The 17,977-nt window shown below is 41.2% G+C and overlaps 1 protein-coding gene across 1 annotated transcript in view; it reads left to right on the forward strand.

The window, feature by feature from the left end:
* Positions 1-279: 279 nt before the first annotated feature.
* Positions 280-17,977, forward strand: part of EFHC2 (EF-hand domain containing 2) — a 57,145-nt gene continuing 39,447 nt past the window's right edge. The window contains exons 1-3 of the mRNA XM_039729330.1: positions 280-351; positions 7,574-7,757; positions 12,113-12,265. Of these exons, the coding sequence (XP_039585264.1) occupies positions 280-351; positions 7,574-7,757; positions 12,113-12,265 (409 nt within the window). The remainder of the gene's footprint in view (positions 352-7,573; positions 7,758-12,112; positions 12,266-17,977) is intronic.

Consider the following 17,977-nt stretch of genomic DNA (forward strand, 5'->3'; position numbering starts at 1 on the left):
GAGGGCGCTGTGCCGCAGGACGGGGCGAGCCCAGGCCACGGCTGCGCCGGGGGAGGTGCAGGCCGGAGCCCAGGAGGAGTTTCTGCACGGAAAGGCTGATTAGACAGCGGGGTGGGCTGCCCAGGGAGGCGGTGCAGTCACCGTCCCTGGGTGACACAGTCATGATCCTGGTGTGGCACTCATGGCCATGGTCCAGGTGACACGATGGTGATCCTGGTGTGGCACTCATGGCCATGGTCTGGGTGACACAGTCATGATCCTGGTGTGGCACTCAGGGCCATGGTCGGTGACATGGTGGTGATCGGTCACAGGTTGGACTCAGTGATCTCAGAGATCTTTTCCAACCTCATGGTTCTGTAATCTGGCAACTGCTTTGGGATATTTTGAGCTCTTGGCGCAGCTCTAACAGAACAAAGCAGAGACAGATACCCTCTACATCAGTAACCAAAAAGGCTTTGCCAGAGAGGGCAGCGACAGAAATGCTGATGTGCTGTTTCAAGGTTTCCAATACTATTAATGCAGGCTAAATAGACAGGATGGTGATTTTATCACAGCAAACGTAAGAGGAGGCTGCCATCACTACTTCAAAAAATTTAATCAAGAATAGTTAGGAATTCACTGAGCACACTCTAATGTGAAGCAGTGCAGGGGGTGGGGCAGAGTTAGTGCACAGCACTCTAGCTGGTGCCTTCGGGAGACAAATGAAACAAATGAAACAGTGTATTTTAACATTGTTAATAATGTTAAAACACCTGGAAGAGAATCTGTCATTTTCACACCATAAACATGTTGTGGCCAAGGTTTCCCATAGAACGTGTCAATGCCCCATTGCTGGAAGTGTTCAAGCCAGGTTGAGTGCAGCTCTGAGCAGTCTGGTCTGGAGGAAGGTGTCCCTACCCATGAAAAGAGGCTTGGAACTGAATGATCTCTAAGGTCTCTTACAGCACAGGCCTTTATGATTCTAAGATAGACACAAGACAGGTAGACACAAAGCTGCCAGGTACAGGGAGCATGAAGTTGTGTAGAAATATGTGGACTCCCAGCCTCACTCTGTGTGTCAGCACTGCACACGTGTGTGCAAATATGGGGCCTCTTACAAGCCCAGCCTAGAGACAGGGAGGATCTTCTTCCCTGGAAACAGCTGGATGCTGGTGTTTCAGAAGGGGTACAAAAAAAAGGTCTGGTGGTGAATACTCAGTCTCTATCTGAATTGAGATTTGTTTTGTTGAGGGTTGGTTGTGTGTGTAACTCTTGAGGTGGCTGCTGAGTGAGTGTGGTGGAATTGCTGAATTGAGATTTGCTTTGTTGAGGATTGGTTGTGTGTAACTCTTGAGGTGGCTGCTGAGTGAGTGTGGTGGAATAGGTGTGTGCCATTGGTACCTGCTGGCTGGAAGCAGAATAGCTCAGCTCAGGGATATCTGTGGCTTTTTTGTTCTCCAAACATCAATTTAACTTAATTAATTTAATAACTTCACATGCTTGGGAAGGGTTACTAACAGTGTGGAGCACCCCATGCTGAAGTGCACACAGTGAGTATGTTATGAGAACTAAAGGTGTGAAAGCTGTCACAAAGTGCCACAAGACAACATTATAAAACCATGGTTAGACCCTTGTTAGGGCTCCAGGTTGTTCTTGTGTCAGTCCTTGAGACAGTGGAGTTAATAATGACAACTCACCTCCACAAATGAGAGGCTGAAAATAACACATTTAAAGGAGAAAAAAGGTGTCACTGCTATAGATAAATTGAAAAGAAAATGTTTCCACCTGTTAGGGCCGTGAGCATCACCATCAACACCTCTTACTGCCCAGAAACAACAGTGGCAAAGCATTCCCTGAAGGAGGATGCACAGGGGACAGGGGATTCTTGTTCCTATCAGCCCTTGGTTTATAATTATGGGTATTAATTCCACTCATTGCTGTTCAAGCTCCTAGTGAAATTCTCTTGTCTCTGCTCCTAATGCTTCCACCTGCCTCATCTGTAGACCCACAAAAGGCATGGAAGGGGAGTGCGTGTGTTCTGTCTACCTTGGATGTGTTTAATAAGGTGGCTGGGCTGCTTCCAGAAAATCAGAGCCTTAAGGTAGTGTTCAAAATCAAAATTAGAGTAGTTTGTGTACACAGAAGTACATTCATCAAAAAAACCCTCCACGTCTTTTAAATCAGAAGTCCAAAGATCAGCTGCTCATCAGCAGTGCTTGAGTTTTTTGTTTGTGAGTGATGAGGAAATGTAACAACACAGGTATTTTGGGCATGTGATGGAAACACAGCATATAAAAGGTTTGCTTTGTTACTGCAAGACAAAGTTTGTGCATTTGGAGCCTGGACTGTGTCAGGGATGGCACTGGTTGCAACACAACTACTCCATTTATTGGTGTTCCTTGTCTGCCTCCTGTTCTCAAAAGCAGCTGCTCCTTCTGATACTGCGTTGGTGTCCTTGCCTGTGTCAGGAGCTAAGGAGGAGGGTGACAAACCCGTATTCATATAGGTCAGATTTGCCAAGTGCTGGCTGACCAGTGTGTTTTCCTTCCTGATGTTTGAAATCCCTCTCAGAGAGAAAATTCTGTGCAACAGTTCTCCATGGCATTTCTTAGAGAATTGGACAATAAGTTTATAGATCTCAGGGGGAAACTACATCCTTGAAAAACTTGCAAAAAATTCTGTTGCAAGCTTTAGTGGCACAGCAGAAATTCCATATCTTCCTTGTTTATTGCAGCAGCTTGGAATTGCCCTCAACTGTGCTACTGTGGCTGTCTCTGTGTTTCCTGCCTGAAATACTTTCTGCTGCTCTGTAACCCACAAATAAGAACGTTAGTTTTTCTTGACCAAGAACATTTCCCAACCTCTTTATAAGTAATTGTGTCTGCTGTTCTTTCTTCTTTCCCTGAACCCCTTCTGCTACCTCCTGCCTCTCAGCCTTGCTTCCCCAGATCTCCCCCAATCCCAAATCTTCCTGTAGCTGCCCCTTGTGGCTGCATTTTGGGCCCTTTCCTTTATCCATCTTTTTGTCTTCTCCCAGGCAGTAAGAGCAGGCCAGAATCACAGAATGGTTTGGGTTGGAAGAGACCTTTAAAGGTTATGCAGGCTATGAGCAGAACACCTTCTGCTAGATCAGGTTACTCAGGGCAACCTGACCTTGAATATTTTTAGGAATGGGGCATCCACCACCTCTCTGGGGTGCCTGTCCCAATGTTTCACCACCATCATTGTTAAAAATTTCCTTCTCATACCTAACCTGCATCAGCTCTCTTTTCACTTAAAGCTACAACCCCTTGTCCTGTTGCAACAGGCTCTGCTAAAAAGTCTGTCCCTGTTATTCTTATACTCCCCCTTGAAGAAAGGTCACAGTAAATTCTCCCTGGATGCTTCTCTTCTCTGGGCTGAATAACCCAACTCTCTCAGCCTGTCCTTATAGGAGAGGTGCTCCAGGCCCTGCTAATTTTTCTGGAGCTCCTCTGGATCTGCTGCAATAGATCCATGCCTTTCCTGTACTGATCCACACTTATTGGTGTTGATGCACCTTGTTTTGTGATGTTTTTGAAGTGGCATCAGAGTTGCTGGCAACAATGTCTTAGGGTGTTCCTGCTTTGCCAGTACCACTTAAGCCCTGAACATCCTGAGACCTCTGCAGCAAGCAGGGGGTGATAAAAGAGTTGGAAATCAGTCACATGAATTTGACTGGCACAGTGTGTAGCATTTGCATTTATTTCTGTCACTTAGCCAGGAGACTTCATCAGCAGCTAGACTAGTTCAGAAGTGCCACAGTTCATCCTGATACAGGGTTTGAGCAGGACATCCAGGGCGCAGCTGCTGTTCCCAAGGTGGGAATTACAGATGGATACTGGGTACAGAGCTGTGCTGCCACTCCTGCATAGCTCCCTGTGGGATTGAGTTAAAAACGTGGCTTCTGAGAGCTCACTGAGGGCTCTCCCATCACTCCAGCTGCTGTGCTGGAAGGTTTCCAGCTGTGTTTGGTTCAGCTGGAATGTGCAGCTCCCTGGGGAGTTTGCTGTGACTATTCCAGAGCAAGACGGAGCGAGCACGAGGCAGCGTTCCCCGAGGACTGCAGGGGCTGAGTTTGCAGAGCCAAGAGCTGCAGTCAGAGAACCCTGACCTTTGTATTAGTCACTCTTGAGTGCATCCTCAATATTTTTCAGGCTCACCACACAGAAAATGTCCAGCTTTGTTCAGCAGACCCACGGCCTGTTCAGTTGAGCTGCATTAGCACAGCAGACACATTCAAGCTTTCCCTGCTCTCTGAAAGCTTTCTGTTAGAAGTCATTCAATGTGGAGGTGAATGATGAATGATGAATGATGTTCTGTCACTATTTTAGGCCGGATGTGGTCTGAGTTCATTAGCTGAAGTTTCCTAAATGTGATTTGTCCCTTTTGTGATCCTCAACTATAACTAATCTTTTTTTAAAACTTTCTATTTTTGTTGTTGTTGTTCTGTTGTTTGGTTGTTGGTTTTTTTTTTAAGATATACCTGTACAGATTTTGAGAAGGGATTGTTTTGTCTATGGATCTAGATGCTTTTTAGAAGAAGGGGATAAGTAATTATGTGATTGGGAATCTCAAATAGTCTTTTTGTCAAACCCTAAAAAGTTACAGGAATGACACAAAAGATTCTTAACAGAATTGAAGCTGTTTCATTATATATTTTTCATATAAAATTTTAAGGATGTTGTGATTTTAGCCCTAAATTCTGGAAATTCCAGCAGGGTTATTCCTGGATTACTTTGATGAGCACTTGGCCATACTTTTGCTGCTAAACCCCGAGGACATATGAACAGCAAATGCTTCTAGAAGAAGTTTTGAGAACATGAAAAGCTTTCCTTTGCTCAGGAAAACTGCCACCCTCACTGTGCTTCGCTAACTGTGCCTTTCTCCCTAACACATGCTTTGGTAATAGAGGGAAAATAATTAAATACTTGCTGTGCCAGAAAGTGGATCTGTTCTGTAGCAAGTTCAGTTTAAATCAGATGTTTCTGCCTAGAAAATCCCCTTTTAAAATTCAGCTTGACTGTAGTTATTGTGCATTTGAACTGATAAATGCAGAAAGCTCCCTTCCTTTCTGACTTCTCCCCAGCTCTTTCTGAGCCTATAGAGGAGCAAAATTATTTAAAAAAGAAACAAAAGAACAAAGAGAAGATCAGTAGCACCCAAAGGAGAGAGAAGGAACCATCCCAAGTGCAGATGTGCAAAGGTGCCAGCCCCTGTCAGTGCCTGGCTGTTCCAATCCCAGGAGAGCCCCTGTCCTCTCTTCTTGTGGGAGAGGTGGGATGACCACATGGAGCTCTGCTTCTGATGCCTTCAGTGCTCACACTGAGGCATGGCATTTTATGTCACAGCTCACAAATCTGTGCTGATATAAAATATTTAATTTTGGGCATAATTCCTGAAAATGTGACTGGTTAAATTCCTGGCTTGAGCAATGCTCTGTGATGGGGGCCATGAGCTCCTAGTCTGCATACAAGCATTTCCTTTTATTGGTTTTCTCTTTTATTCAGTAACTTTTGTTCTTGAGTTATATCTTGAGGAGAAATTTTCTGTTTCCTTTGTATTATTCTTTAAATTATGATACTTTCTGCATGCTCTTTTATTCACCTTTGTTCAGAAGGTGAATAATTGCTAATAAGAATTGCTTACCTTTAAAGTATCTTTTTGGGGATGTGTTCTCATAGCTCTGATTGTTTCTGACCCCAGTATGTGAACCTTATTCCTTTGCAATAACTGTTTGAAAGGGTACTGGCTAGCTCAGCTTTTTTAAACCTAAGCAAGGGTATAGCCATTGATTATCATGGTATTAAAAAGAATGATTTGTAAAAATAGTAAGTATTCTTTTTCATACTGCTGCCCTTGCAAAAGTGGTGTGCAAAAGGATTTTAAGCAAGGTTAAGCTAAAGCAGTGACTGGGCTGTTCATGTCAGCAGCTCTCTGTCTTGAGCCATTGGATTTGGAGCACCTGGAGGCAGGTGAGCAGTTCAGACTGTGACCCCAGTGTGCAGGAACAGATTTGTGTTGATAATTCTGTGCCATGAGGCTGGTTCCCTGCCTTTCAATTCCTGACTCTTTCATGCTGGCAGAATGAAATAACTGCTTGAGTTTTGCTGTTTCACTGCTTGCGCTTGTTCCCAGGACTGCTCTGCTGGGTGTATGTTGTGTTATCTTGGAGCACTTGAATGTTGCCATCATGAAAAAAGATTATTTGTACCATTTTATGATTTATGATATTAACTTAGAACTCTCTACACCTTTTGGGGGAGTAGTGGTTTACACATATGAATATGATAATCAGTGATGCCCAGTCTTCCAAATGGAGTGGGGAGGCATTTTTTCCCCACTGATACTTTACTGACATGCTGCTCTGGTGCTGCTGTGAAAAATTTTGGTGTCCAACCTTTTCCCTTACCTTTGATTTTCTCACCCCTAACATCAGTTCCCTCTTCAGCCTCATCTTCCCTCATGTTCCCCCAGCCCCAGGCCAAGGGAGGGCACAGCTCCCATGGCCTCTCCCTTAATGGGCATGCCAGGGTGCAGTGGCCCTCTCTGCTTTCCCAGATAAAATATTTTGAGGATTTGAGAGGGCAAGAAAGAGAAGAATAGCAGAGTGAGAGTAGCTAAGTCAGGATTGTTGTTCATGGAAGGAAGTGGAGTTTTCCATTGGAATTTTCTATTTCCCTGTCCTCGTCTGTGAGACTGATGTGTGGGGTCATGGGGGAATTGCTGCCCATGGGGGAATTGCTGCCCAAGCCCAGCTCACACCAGCTGCTTCTGGCCAGCTTATTAGGAGGGACATTCCCAGAGAGAGGAGTGATATTTATGTGAGCCCAGAAGCTTTCTGTGTCACTTGAAGACTGGCTCCAGCCCCAGTCAAGAAATTCAAGTGGGCAAGATGGTTTTCTTTGCTGTTGGTTGTTCCTATATTTTTAAGCGCTCCATCTTTAATTGCCTGAAAAATTAGTAATAATACAGAGGAGTCACTACAGAGACCTTCTTTTAAAATACTCCCAGATGAAATAAATGTCTGCCTTTATATTCAGGTCCAGCCTCCTAAAATTCAAGTGTATTCACTGGTACAGAGGAATTTATTTGCACTCAGGGATGCAAGTGTAAATAAGATCTTTGACATGAGTAAGGAGAGCAGGCTGTTCTCTGAGTGCTGCTGAACTGTTTCCATTTGTCCTCTGGAGAGCTGTAGGAAAGGCCTTTCCCCTTTACCTTTTACAACAGTTCTTGGGGGTGATTTGATTCTTTCTCTATCAAATACCTCAATCCTTATTGCAGGGAAGGAGTGTTGGGGGGGGTAAACATCTGGTTCCATCCAGTCTCTCATCCTAGGTAAATTATTGGGATATTATTCCATTTTTGTCTATAAGACTGGCGAATTGGCCACTGGAAAATGTCACTTCACTTGCAGCATTCCAGTTGTTACAGGTTTTTAGAGTCTGCATTAAAAGTAAATACAAAGAAACTTTTGCATGATTAATCCTCCTCGCCTGAATGGTCAGCTATCATGGACTTAAAAACAAAAATATGGATTTTTTTTTTCTCTTTTTCTTCTGCACTTTTACAGATTGGGGGAGAAAAGTTCCACAGATCACAGATCTGTGGGTACAGCAATAATGTTCGGAGGCTGTTTGAAGATAAACCTGGAATAGGAGGTGAGCTGTTACCTGGCCAGACCCTGCAAATTACCAACAGTGTGTTTCCTGAAGCAATAGGAAGTGCTCCTCCTGCTTGGATAGCATTTGACAAGACAGGTATGTAGAAATTATTTTTTTTTTAATGAATAGCTACAATATAACAGAGTATAATGATGAAATTCCATTAGTTAGATATTTGAGAAGATTATTTTGTGCATGCAAAAAAAGCTCCTTGTTAGACAAAAAGAGTGGTAGTGGGTATTTATTTTTCATTATATTAATGTATTGTACAATTAATATAAATATATGTCATGCCATACAACAATATATAAAAGTGTTTCTGTACTGGGATACATCTCCTACAGGATTTAACAAAAATAAGGGGGTGGGAAGCATATTTCTTTTTAGTGAAAATGATGACAGTAAGGGAATTATTTGGCAAGCTGGTAAGAATGAATGTCAAGTAAACCCCAGTCCAGAAGAAAGTGTGTCTGGGCACTTGGGAATCATTAAACTCAGTGGAGTGCTACATCTTGGGATTCACTCATGCCATCATACTTGTATGCTCAAAGTCCTGTTGACTTCTGGACTTCTGTATGATTTGTTATTGTATAATTTTGTATGTTTGATACAGACACAGAAATTTAAAATCAGGGTTTGTTTTTTTGTTTATTTTTGGGGTTTTTTTGGTTTTTTTTGTTTTGTTTTGGTTTGTGGTTTTTTTTTTGTTGTTGTTTATTGCAAGAATTTAGTGACACCTTTTAAGTTAAAGAGTTATCAAATAACTGTAACCTGTGATGACAGGAATTTTGTAGCACATTGTCATTGCTTGCTGTGTTTAAATTCACATTAAATTCTACTTAGAGATGTTTTATTTCTAAAGCAAAAACCCTACAATCAGGGAAGGAAAATGATCCAGAGAAAGGAATCATTCAGCAGATCTCAGAAATGTTGCATGACTAAATGATTATGGTATTTAAATATTGGGAAGAAAGGCAAATCTCATAATTTTTGCTTTAAAAGAGAAGCCATGCAGGTAATTGGAGTACAATTACACATTCATTTTTGGCAGAGCAGAACAACAACAAGAAAATGTAAGGTTTGAAGAGCTCACGTGCCTTTGGTTGGCCTTGCCTTTGAGATCCCTGGAATTGCTGACAGAGCAACAAGCTTGGGTATGACCTGGTCCAGTGTGCCCAGGTGTTAAAGCTTCAGCCAGACCTGGACTTGTTTTTCCTACTCCCTTCCTGGAACAAGGAGGCTGTGCTGCCACCTCAGGCCTTGGATCCAAGCCTATGGAATCAGAGGGGTTCAGTAGGAGACAGAGGGACCGTCCAGTGAGCACCAAGTCCTGGCCTTGGCTGGTGAGAGGAGCTTGCTGGCCTTTGGCCATTCCTGATCTAATCCATGTGTGCATCCACAGGGCAGTCCAGGACAGGAGTTTGCAGGTTCAGAACTGGCCTCTGGAGGGCTCATGTGCTTGTACTAATGGCAGTTTGTTGCAGGATACTCACTATCCAAGTAATTTAGCTTCCCCAGTTAAGAGCCAGGAATGCAGCTCTGTCCTCCAGCGCTGCAGTTTGGGACTCAGCAGAATGCACTTAATGAATAAAGGTTTGAGTAGGTGTTTATCTTTTGAAATGTAAGCTGCTTTCTTACCACTTTGGCTGTTAACTTTCAGTAGTACCATAGCAACTGGAAGAAGGACAGGCATAAAACTTCATTGTTAAGTAAGCTGAGAAGTAGTCTTTGTGCTTTCACTTGCCTAATAGGAAGCAGGTGTAAATTTAATTTCTTCTATGATTAAGTACACACACAAGGCATCCTGGGCTTTGGAATGATATTTATAATTTGACTGCCACAGGTGCCAGGGAAACTTTGTGGCACTTTGCAAAGTGTTACAGAGTTTATTCAATATTTGTTATTTTTGGTTTTCATAGGTAACATTTAATTTTTTAAGGAGTGGGATGGGAACTTTGTAGTTCTGTACTGCAGATGAGTCTCCAGTTAGGAAGTGTTACATTTTGAGTATTTTTAAGACTAACTTTGCTCCAAAATGAAAAGTAAGTAATCTTCATTTCTGTTCCTTCCCTCCTCACACTTCCCGAATCATCTGCTTTGATCTGCAAAATTTCAGTTGGTTGCTGCATATATTTCAGTCACACACTAGCATGCTGATACGAGTATAAAGAGAATAAAATGTGAGTGTAAAAGAACCTCCACAAACTCCTCAAATGGGATAAACCAGGGCATGGGTGTGTGCTCAGAGAAAAAAATAAATCCAGTGTATTAAGGATGTGATTGGGCTTGGAGTTCTGTGCAAACAGACTGCTTTGCCTAGCTGGTGTCTCACGAGACAACAGTTCTCAGAAGAGATCATTGACAAAATTAAGAACAATTAGTGATGAAGCAGAGCTCTTGAAGAGTATTCTAGTGGGACTGGCAGAATAGGGACAAGAGGGTGCAGAAGTTTCCATGTTTTGAGTGATTTCATGGGTTATCAGCAGCTGGGCCAGGAATGAAATCCTGATCCTTGCCAGCTGAAGCCCAGGATGTTCAGACTGGGATACAGTGGTTCTGTCATAGCACCTTTTATGTCCCCTGGAGTGTTCAAGAGACTTATACAGGGCTCCTGGTCATTCCAGAATGGCAGCTGGAGGCCAGGAAGGATCATTTGGTCACCCAAAATGGCACTCTGCACAGTGTTTAGACAAATGGAAAGAAGAAGAGATGTTGCAGGCTGATAGTTTGTGTTGCCTCTGTTGTATGTCAGGTGTTTTGTCTAGTGTTTTGTGTTTGATACATGAAACAGTGAAATCAACAGTTTAAAATGTGGGCAAGTATTAATTTTTAAATTTATTTTTAAGTCTGTATGTTGTTCAGAAACTTGCATGTTGTACTAATTAAACAAACTATAAATGAGTTTTCTAGATTCCTTTATGTGAAGATCTAATGCCATCAGTTTTAGCAGGTAATGGTTATGTAATTTGATTATAATTTAAATTTTATTTCTCTAGTGGTGGAGGGTCACAGTGCAGGAGAGTTGATGCCAAAAATGTGTCTGTCACTCTGTTCAATGTTTGCTGAAAATCAGTGGGATCTGAGCCTTTGAAATAATTTCTGGAAACAGAATTATTCTCATCTTGCACTTAACCTGCCTGAGAGAAGGGAATGTGACTGAGAAGTCTGAGCAGGACACAAGGTTGGCTGTTCTTGTGTGCCCCTGGGCAGGCTGCTACTTCTCTCTTCCCAGATGTAGAAAAGGAGGTTGTTCTTGTCCACGAGGTGTTATAAAATCTCTGGATGACAGAGTACTCATGAGTACTCCATGAGTACTCATGGAGGTGCTTTGAGATTCCCAAAGGCTTGTGCAAAAGGAGTGCAGACTATTAACCAGTGTGTTCTGCCATGCAGGGAGCTCAGCTTATTAGATTCAAACATATCCAACTCATGGTCTGCTAGATGCTTGTTGAAACATAGGGAATGGCTAAACTGTCTTTTTTTCAATGCTTCAGGTTGTCTGATGAATCAATAGTAAAGGTAATTGCATTTATTAAATATAACTAGTGTGGAAAATTAAGTATAAATTAACAGTCATTTGACTCAAATGTGTTGGGGAGACAGGATGGAAACCTCTTTTAATGAATGCCTTCCTGCACATACTTACCAAAGCAAGCATCCTGATAGATAATGCCCTGGGAAGTAGATACATCTCTCATGTTCCCTTAACATTGGTGTTGGTGGTTAAAAACTGATGCCAAGAAGTGCCAAATTTGTGCAATGGTGTCTGAGTTTGAGCTGGGATCTCCAGGTATGAGGGCCAGTGAGTACCTACCCTGTGAAGGAGGGGTTTTTTTGCATTATTGCTGTTACAAGAGACCATGAAGAGAAGTTGCTGCACTCTGTGAGATTTCCCCACTCACTGAACTGCAGAACCAGGGAAATTTTGAAATGCCAACATCGCACAGCTGTAAATGCCTCCTGAAAAATATAATTTCTATTTGATAGTCTTCAGTACCATTCATTTGAACATTTGCAGGATCTGCTTAAAAAGAACTCTTTCCACTTACCTTGATGGTAAAGCCATTGCTGTCATCATGCACTGTATTTTCTAGTAATTCATAGAATAGCAGTCTAAAATTTGCTTCAGTACCTAGGCAGCTCATTGTGTTATCAGAAATGCTTTGTTTGGAAGATTTTCCAAGCAACCTGCTGATAGTTTTGTATTTGATTTATTTCTTTACTTTAGAGTTCCATCTCTGCTTACATGTTGTGATAATAAAAATGCCAAGCAAAGAATTTTATATTTATGTGCTTTAATGTGAATTTCTGTTCTTACATTTCTGAGAAATAAATCTACCTCCTGAAATCCATACATTTAGTTACTTATGACCTTTACAAGTTTATTTGACATATTTTGCAAAAGCATTGGAGATTTTGCTGCTTTATATTTATTTATTGTTTTTCATAGGTGTTGTGTTTTTATGCCTATTTTGAAGAAGAAGTGCCTGAAAAAAATCAAGAGCTGTATAGAATCAGACACTGTAAAATATATTTCTACCCTGAAGATGATACAATTCAAGTGATTGAGCCTGTAGTGAAAGACAGTGGCATAAATCAAGGTATCTGTTTTTATTGGCACCTTTTTTCCTCCCCTTTATATCTCTCTTCTCTGCAGTCTTGGTCCATTCCAAAGGATATATAATAAGCTAAAATGGGGTGTAAGTGCACAGGTATAATTGTCTTTTCTTGTTACAGATCATGATGTGAACTTTTTTATTGTATTAGGTTCTCAATATGTGGGTTTTGTAAGGCTGGAACCTCTCCCATACTCAAACATACATTTTTTTCCTCTAATAATGTAGTTTGAAATCATGGTGGTAAGGTCTTTGTCAGTGTTGTGTCAGTCCTGCAAAAACAATTTGTGTTCTAGATCTCCATTCCTGAGCCTGGCTCATCCCCTCTTGGCACTGACAGGGAGTTCTGTGGCAGCAGCTCTGTAATTGGTCATGAGCTACTTCAGTGTCTCTGCCATTATTGAATACAAGAGTCTTCTGTGCCTCTGGCTTTTGGTTCTTTTATGATTAAAGTGCTTCTTGGCACAGTAATTCTTCCTTGATGCCTTTTAAGTTGAGGAGCTGCCTTGCCTCAGTGTCACAGCCCTGCTCTGGGACCAGCCTGAGGACTTCAGGAGGAGGGTTTGCTGTGCTGATTTACTGGGGTATTACTGGACTTGGTTTATATTAAGAAAATGTGATCTAGCAGTCAACATCCTGTTGCAGAGGGGGAACACAGCTGCTGCCTCTTGGTGTTTATGGGTCACTGCCAGAATTAAAAGTTTTCAAGGGATATAATCCAGAGAAGCAGGATGTCTTGGGATGACTGCACCTCCCAGTCCCCAAAGATGTTTTGTACATTTTATACATTCTTAGTACAGCAATTTTCAAAAATAAGTTAACCATTTAACTACCCTATTCTTTTCCCAGATCAGCAGATGCTATCAAATTTCTTTGTCTGCAGAATATGATCATATTTAAAGGTGTTATGTGCATCATTACTGTTAGGACAAATTGCCTGTGAATCCCTTAAAGTGGTATTTCAGGCACTGCTGTTCCTGTGTTGAGTTGTTCACAGAATATGATCATATTTAAAGGTGTTAAGTGCATCATTACTGTTAGGACTGGGATAAAATTGCCTGTGAATCCCTTAAAATGGTATTTCAGGCACTGCTGTTCCTGTGTTGAGTTGTTCCTGCCAGAAGTTTTGTAGGCTCATCAACAGGGATTTTGAATGCAACAAAACCTCATCCTACTCCTATCTGGACACGTGCTTTTTCATGTGAAGAAAATAATGTTGGAGCTCTTTCCCTTACCCACAGCCTGCACCCATATGTAAGATGTGGGAGACATCATCATTTCCTTGACTTGTGTGCCCCAAGTGTGGGAGCAGCTGCTTCTGGGGTTTGTAGCTTAGAGGAAATGTCCACTGACAAAGGAAGTACAGAGAGTCAGAGGTGATGCCTTTGAGAGAGAAGGTGGAAGCCACATTCTTTAGAGCAGGATAAAGCAAATTCAAAGCTGATTCCTTTGAAGGAGTTGTTTTCATTGTTTTTGTACTATGGGTTGTGCAGGCTGCCTCTTCAGCCCTAATGTTCCTGGCAGTCTAGTCCTGTTCTTTTGGTGACAGGAAGGCTACAATTTCCTCCTGTTTCCTTGGTTATATCTTGTGTTAATGGTTGTTGGAGTCACGTTTGATACTAGACCTAAAATTAACTGAATAGTATTAGAGAGAAAGAAGAATTTTCTCAATCTTCCATGCAAGGATGTTTTGAAAGTCTCTATGAGATTTTCTGAGTATTTCATGTGGGTTAAATATATATATATGCAACATATTTACCTGATGGATTAAAAAAAAATGTTCTAGGATCTCCAAAGTGTATTAATTTATTTGTTACCGATTCCTGGGCTGGTAAGGGAGCTCTGTGTATTGGTTATATTTAGAAAGGAAGAAAAACTGTAGATTGAAAGGCCCAAGGACTATTTGGAATGTGTTTGGGCTTCACAGTTGATGCATAGATACGGAGCCTATACTTTATCATAAACATCTACATAAATATTCTTGTTGTCCTAGAAATTAATATGATGTGGTGTGAAAGAGGTGATGGAGACACCCATCAGAGGATTCTCTACTCACATGCACTTGGAGTTTGACCTCATGCTCCATAACTGAAGACCAATGACAAAGTTATTATGTTAAAGCTCTAAATACTTGTTGTTGAATACATGCAAAAGCAATTTCTTAAAAATACATACTAAATAATGAACTGCTAATCTTATAATTTTCAACAAAGTATTGTCCCATTTCCTCTTTTAATATCATTCTGTCTATCTATCTATCTATCTATCTTACATTGTTTAAATTTTTTTTTCCTGACTGGGAATTTTTAAGCCCAAGAACAACAGGAGTGAAACTGTGTTGCCATTTTCAACAAAGTATTGTCCCATTTCCTTTTAATATAATTCTGTCTATCTATCTGTCTATCTTACATTGTTTAAATTTTTTTATCCTGACTGGGAATTTTTAAGCCCAAGAACAACAGGAGTGGAACAAACTGTGTTGTGAAGCTGGTAAACTGAAGCACAAAGGAATGAAAATCTTACCCATAATCTTACAGAAAAGGTCATAACAGGGTGAGGAGCTGAACTGAGCTGAAGTTCAGGATCTTGACCATTATGCTGCTCTCTGCACATCTGCTGAAATACAGCTTTTCAGTTAATTAAAATTCCAGGGATTTGTAGAGGAGAGTTCATCTGTAGGAGAGCTTGGGCTGCTAAAAGGCAAACTGCACTGAACAAAAGAGCACAGGTGCCTGAAGAAAAATGTGTGAGGACATCAGGAGCAGGATGGGCTCGGTCTGTGTGAAGAATTGGAGAGTTGCAGTGCCAGGAAATGGGTTGTGTAAAGGAACAGCAAAAACCAGTGATGGGTAAAGTAGAATTGAACTGTTGAAGGCAGAAGGTGCTGGTCACATTAACTTGGATGTTTGCCCTATCAAAAAAGATCTAAACCTGACAGCTGGGATGGCTGTTTTAGGGAGGCTTCTTGGAGAGAAGGTAGAGCTGTGACAGGGTAGATCAAGGATATCTTTGGTTAATGCCTCAAGGCCATGGGATTACCAATGCTTGTGCCATAACCCACAAATGACACTTTGATTGTCTGGGAATGGTGGGATTGGAGAAATGCAGTAGTTTCCCATTGCACTCTTGTAGTGCTTGTGGTTTTGTGGAAAGAAATTTGGACATGCTTACAGACTGCAGGAAGATCTGGTGAAGGAACAGTGGTCAAAGAAGTTAGAAGAATTTCTAAATTGAATTATGATTTTACAAAAGTAAAACAAATTGGCTTCAGAGAAAAAAAGTAAGAAAAAGTGTTTTTACCATTGATCAAAATCTCAAAGTAATGAAGTAAATGATCTGTGGGAAATGTTTCAGTGACTTTAAAAACTGCTTTGTGAAATTGGCTGCTGTTCTTGGACATTAATTTGGGCTTACAAGGTTGCTACTAAATAGCTGAAATTTAAACTTATTTAATTTTGGATACTGCCTTGCTATTTAGCAAATATCAGAAACATTGGAAGAAGTCTGTACTGAGGAGGGAATGCAGAGACCTTGAACTTGAGAAACCAGAATCAAAGCAAGAAACAGCAGGAAAATCACAGTGCACAAGGCCCAAGTCAAGATAAGGAGAAAAGGACAGTAAACTTGACCACATAACAAACTCCAAATGCTTCTTCCACAGCCAGAATGATAATTACTCTTTCAGTATATAAAAAAAAATAAAATTCTCCCATAGAGAGCCAGACTATGTATGGCAGTTGCAAGTGTTTTGTACATATAATTCCCAGTTAACAGGACTGTGGCTGGCTGATACTGTCTTATCAAAAGGTCATTTCTGTTCCTGTGGGGATGACTGTAGCTTCCAGTGCAATCCAGACCCTGCAAGCCAGAGCAGAGTGGAGCAGCTGGCTGGTTTCCCCAAGGTCAGCCAGCTGAAAAAGAGAGTGGAGCTGCCTCCTGGCTGGGTTCCCAAGGCTGGCTGGCTGAAGAGGAAAGTACAAGTGGGAAAGTGAAGTTGCATCAGCTCCTCCAATATAACAGATTATCTAAGAGTTTAAGCCTCCCCCAAGGCCTTGAAATAATTGTGATTTTGCCATATTTGATGGTGGCCAAATCATGACCTTGCTATGTTCTGGAAGGGTGAGTAAGTGAATGTAAGAAGCCTCCTTGTTTATTGGGATTAATTCTTTGTGTTGCAAGAATAATAGCGGTGGCTTCTCCTCCTTTCTGTGAAGCAAAGTGTGTACAAACTTCAGGTGTTACTCATTCCTCTCCTCTCTCTAATGCACTCTTGAGCTGTGCAGAGTCAGAGAGCTGTGCTGAGGAAATTCTGGATACCATTTAATATCTTCTGCAGAGAAGAGAAACAGCAGACACCAAACCATTTTCTGCCCAGCTTCCTTGTCAAAAGGCCTTCACTGCTAGTGAGATCTCCTCAAGCAGCTGCTGGGGTTGCCAAATCACCCAAAGCCCCAAGACCAAAGAAGATATGCTACAAATTATGGTGTGGGAGCTCAGTGACACCACCACTGTCAGAGAAAAGCAGTACCTCAACTCCCTTTCCAAGAGCACAGTAGAGCAGAGCCTTAGTCTGACCAGATGCAAATATTTGGTGCAGTAGAATGTCCTGCTCAATAAACTGACAACCAAAGAACCATCAGGATTCTGTATGTCCTGCTCAATAAACTGACAACCAAAGAACCATCAGGATTCTGTATGTCCTGCTCAATAAACTGACAACCAAAGAACCATGAGGATTCAATTCATTCTGAGCAACCTGAAAACTGCACAATCAGATGCTCCTTTAACATCTTGCAACAAATTTCTAGACGAAATGTATTATTTTCCAGAAGGAAGAACAATTTTAAAATGATGAGACCTAACCCCAGCTGATCAGGTTTTATTAAATTTCAAATTCAGCATTATGAAATGTACCCTCTACAAACCCAAAGCCCCAAGAGCAAAGAAGATATGCTGCAAATTATGGTGTGGGAGCTTAGTGCCACCACCACAAGAGCACAGTAGAGCAGAGCCTTAGTCTGACCAGATGCAAATATTTGGTGCAGTAGAATGTCCTGCTCAATAAACTGACAACCAAAGAACCATCAGGATTCTGTATGTCCTGCTCAATAAACTGACAACCAAAGAACCATGAGGATTCAATTCATTCTGAGCAACCTGAAAACTGCACAATCAGATGCTCCTTTAACATCTTGCAACAAATTTCTAGACGAAATGTATTATTTTCCAGAAGGAAGAACAATTTTAAAATGATGAGACCTAACCCCAGCTGATCAGGTTTTATTAAATTTCAAATTCAGCATTATGAAATGTACCCTCTACATGTGTACATGAGGCACAGTGATACCTAATAAAAGCAAAGGATAGCTACAGATAATATCTTTACAAGACATTTTCTATTAGGAAAGAAATTCTTCTCCCTCAGAACAAAATGGATATGTGTCTTTCATCCTTAAAAGTGATATGAAAAACAAGCTGAGGCTGATTCACCAAACCTGAAGTGAATATAATCTCTGAAAACACCTCATATTAGAAAATCATCAACCATTACATCTTAGTTAGAGTGATGATTCAACAGGATTTGCATGCTCTGACTTACCCCATTATCTGTTGATTGACCTAAGAATTAGCCAAGATCAGGTAAAATATTTTAAAGTATATGTTTTTTTTTAAATCTAATGCAATGCAGTTTTACAT

Source organism: Passer montanus, unplaced genomic scaffold, assembly GCF_014805655.1.
Source record: "Passer montanus isolate IOZ18808 unplaced genomic scaffold, ASM1480565v1 scaffold69, whole genome shotgun sequence".
NCBI classification, from domain to species: domain Eukaryota; kingdom Metazoa; phylum Chordata; class Aves; order Passeriformes; family Passeridae; genus Passer; species Passer montanus.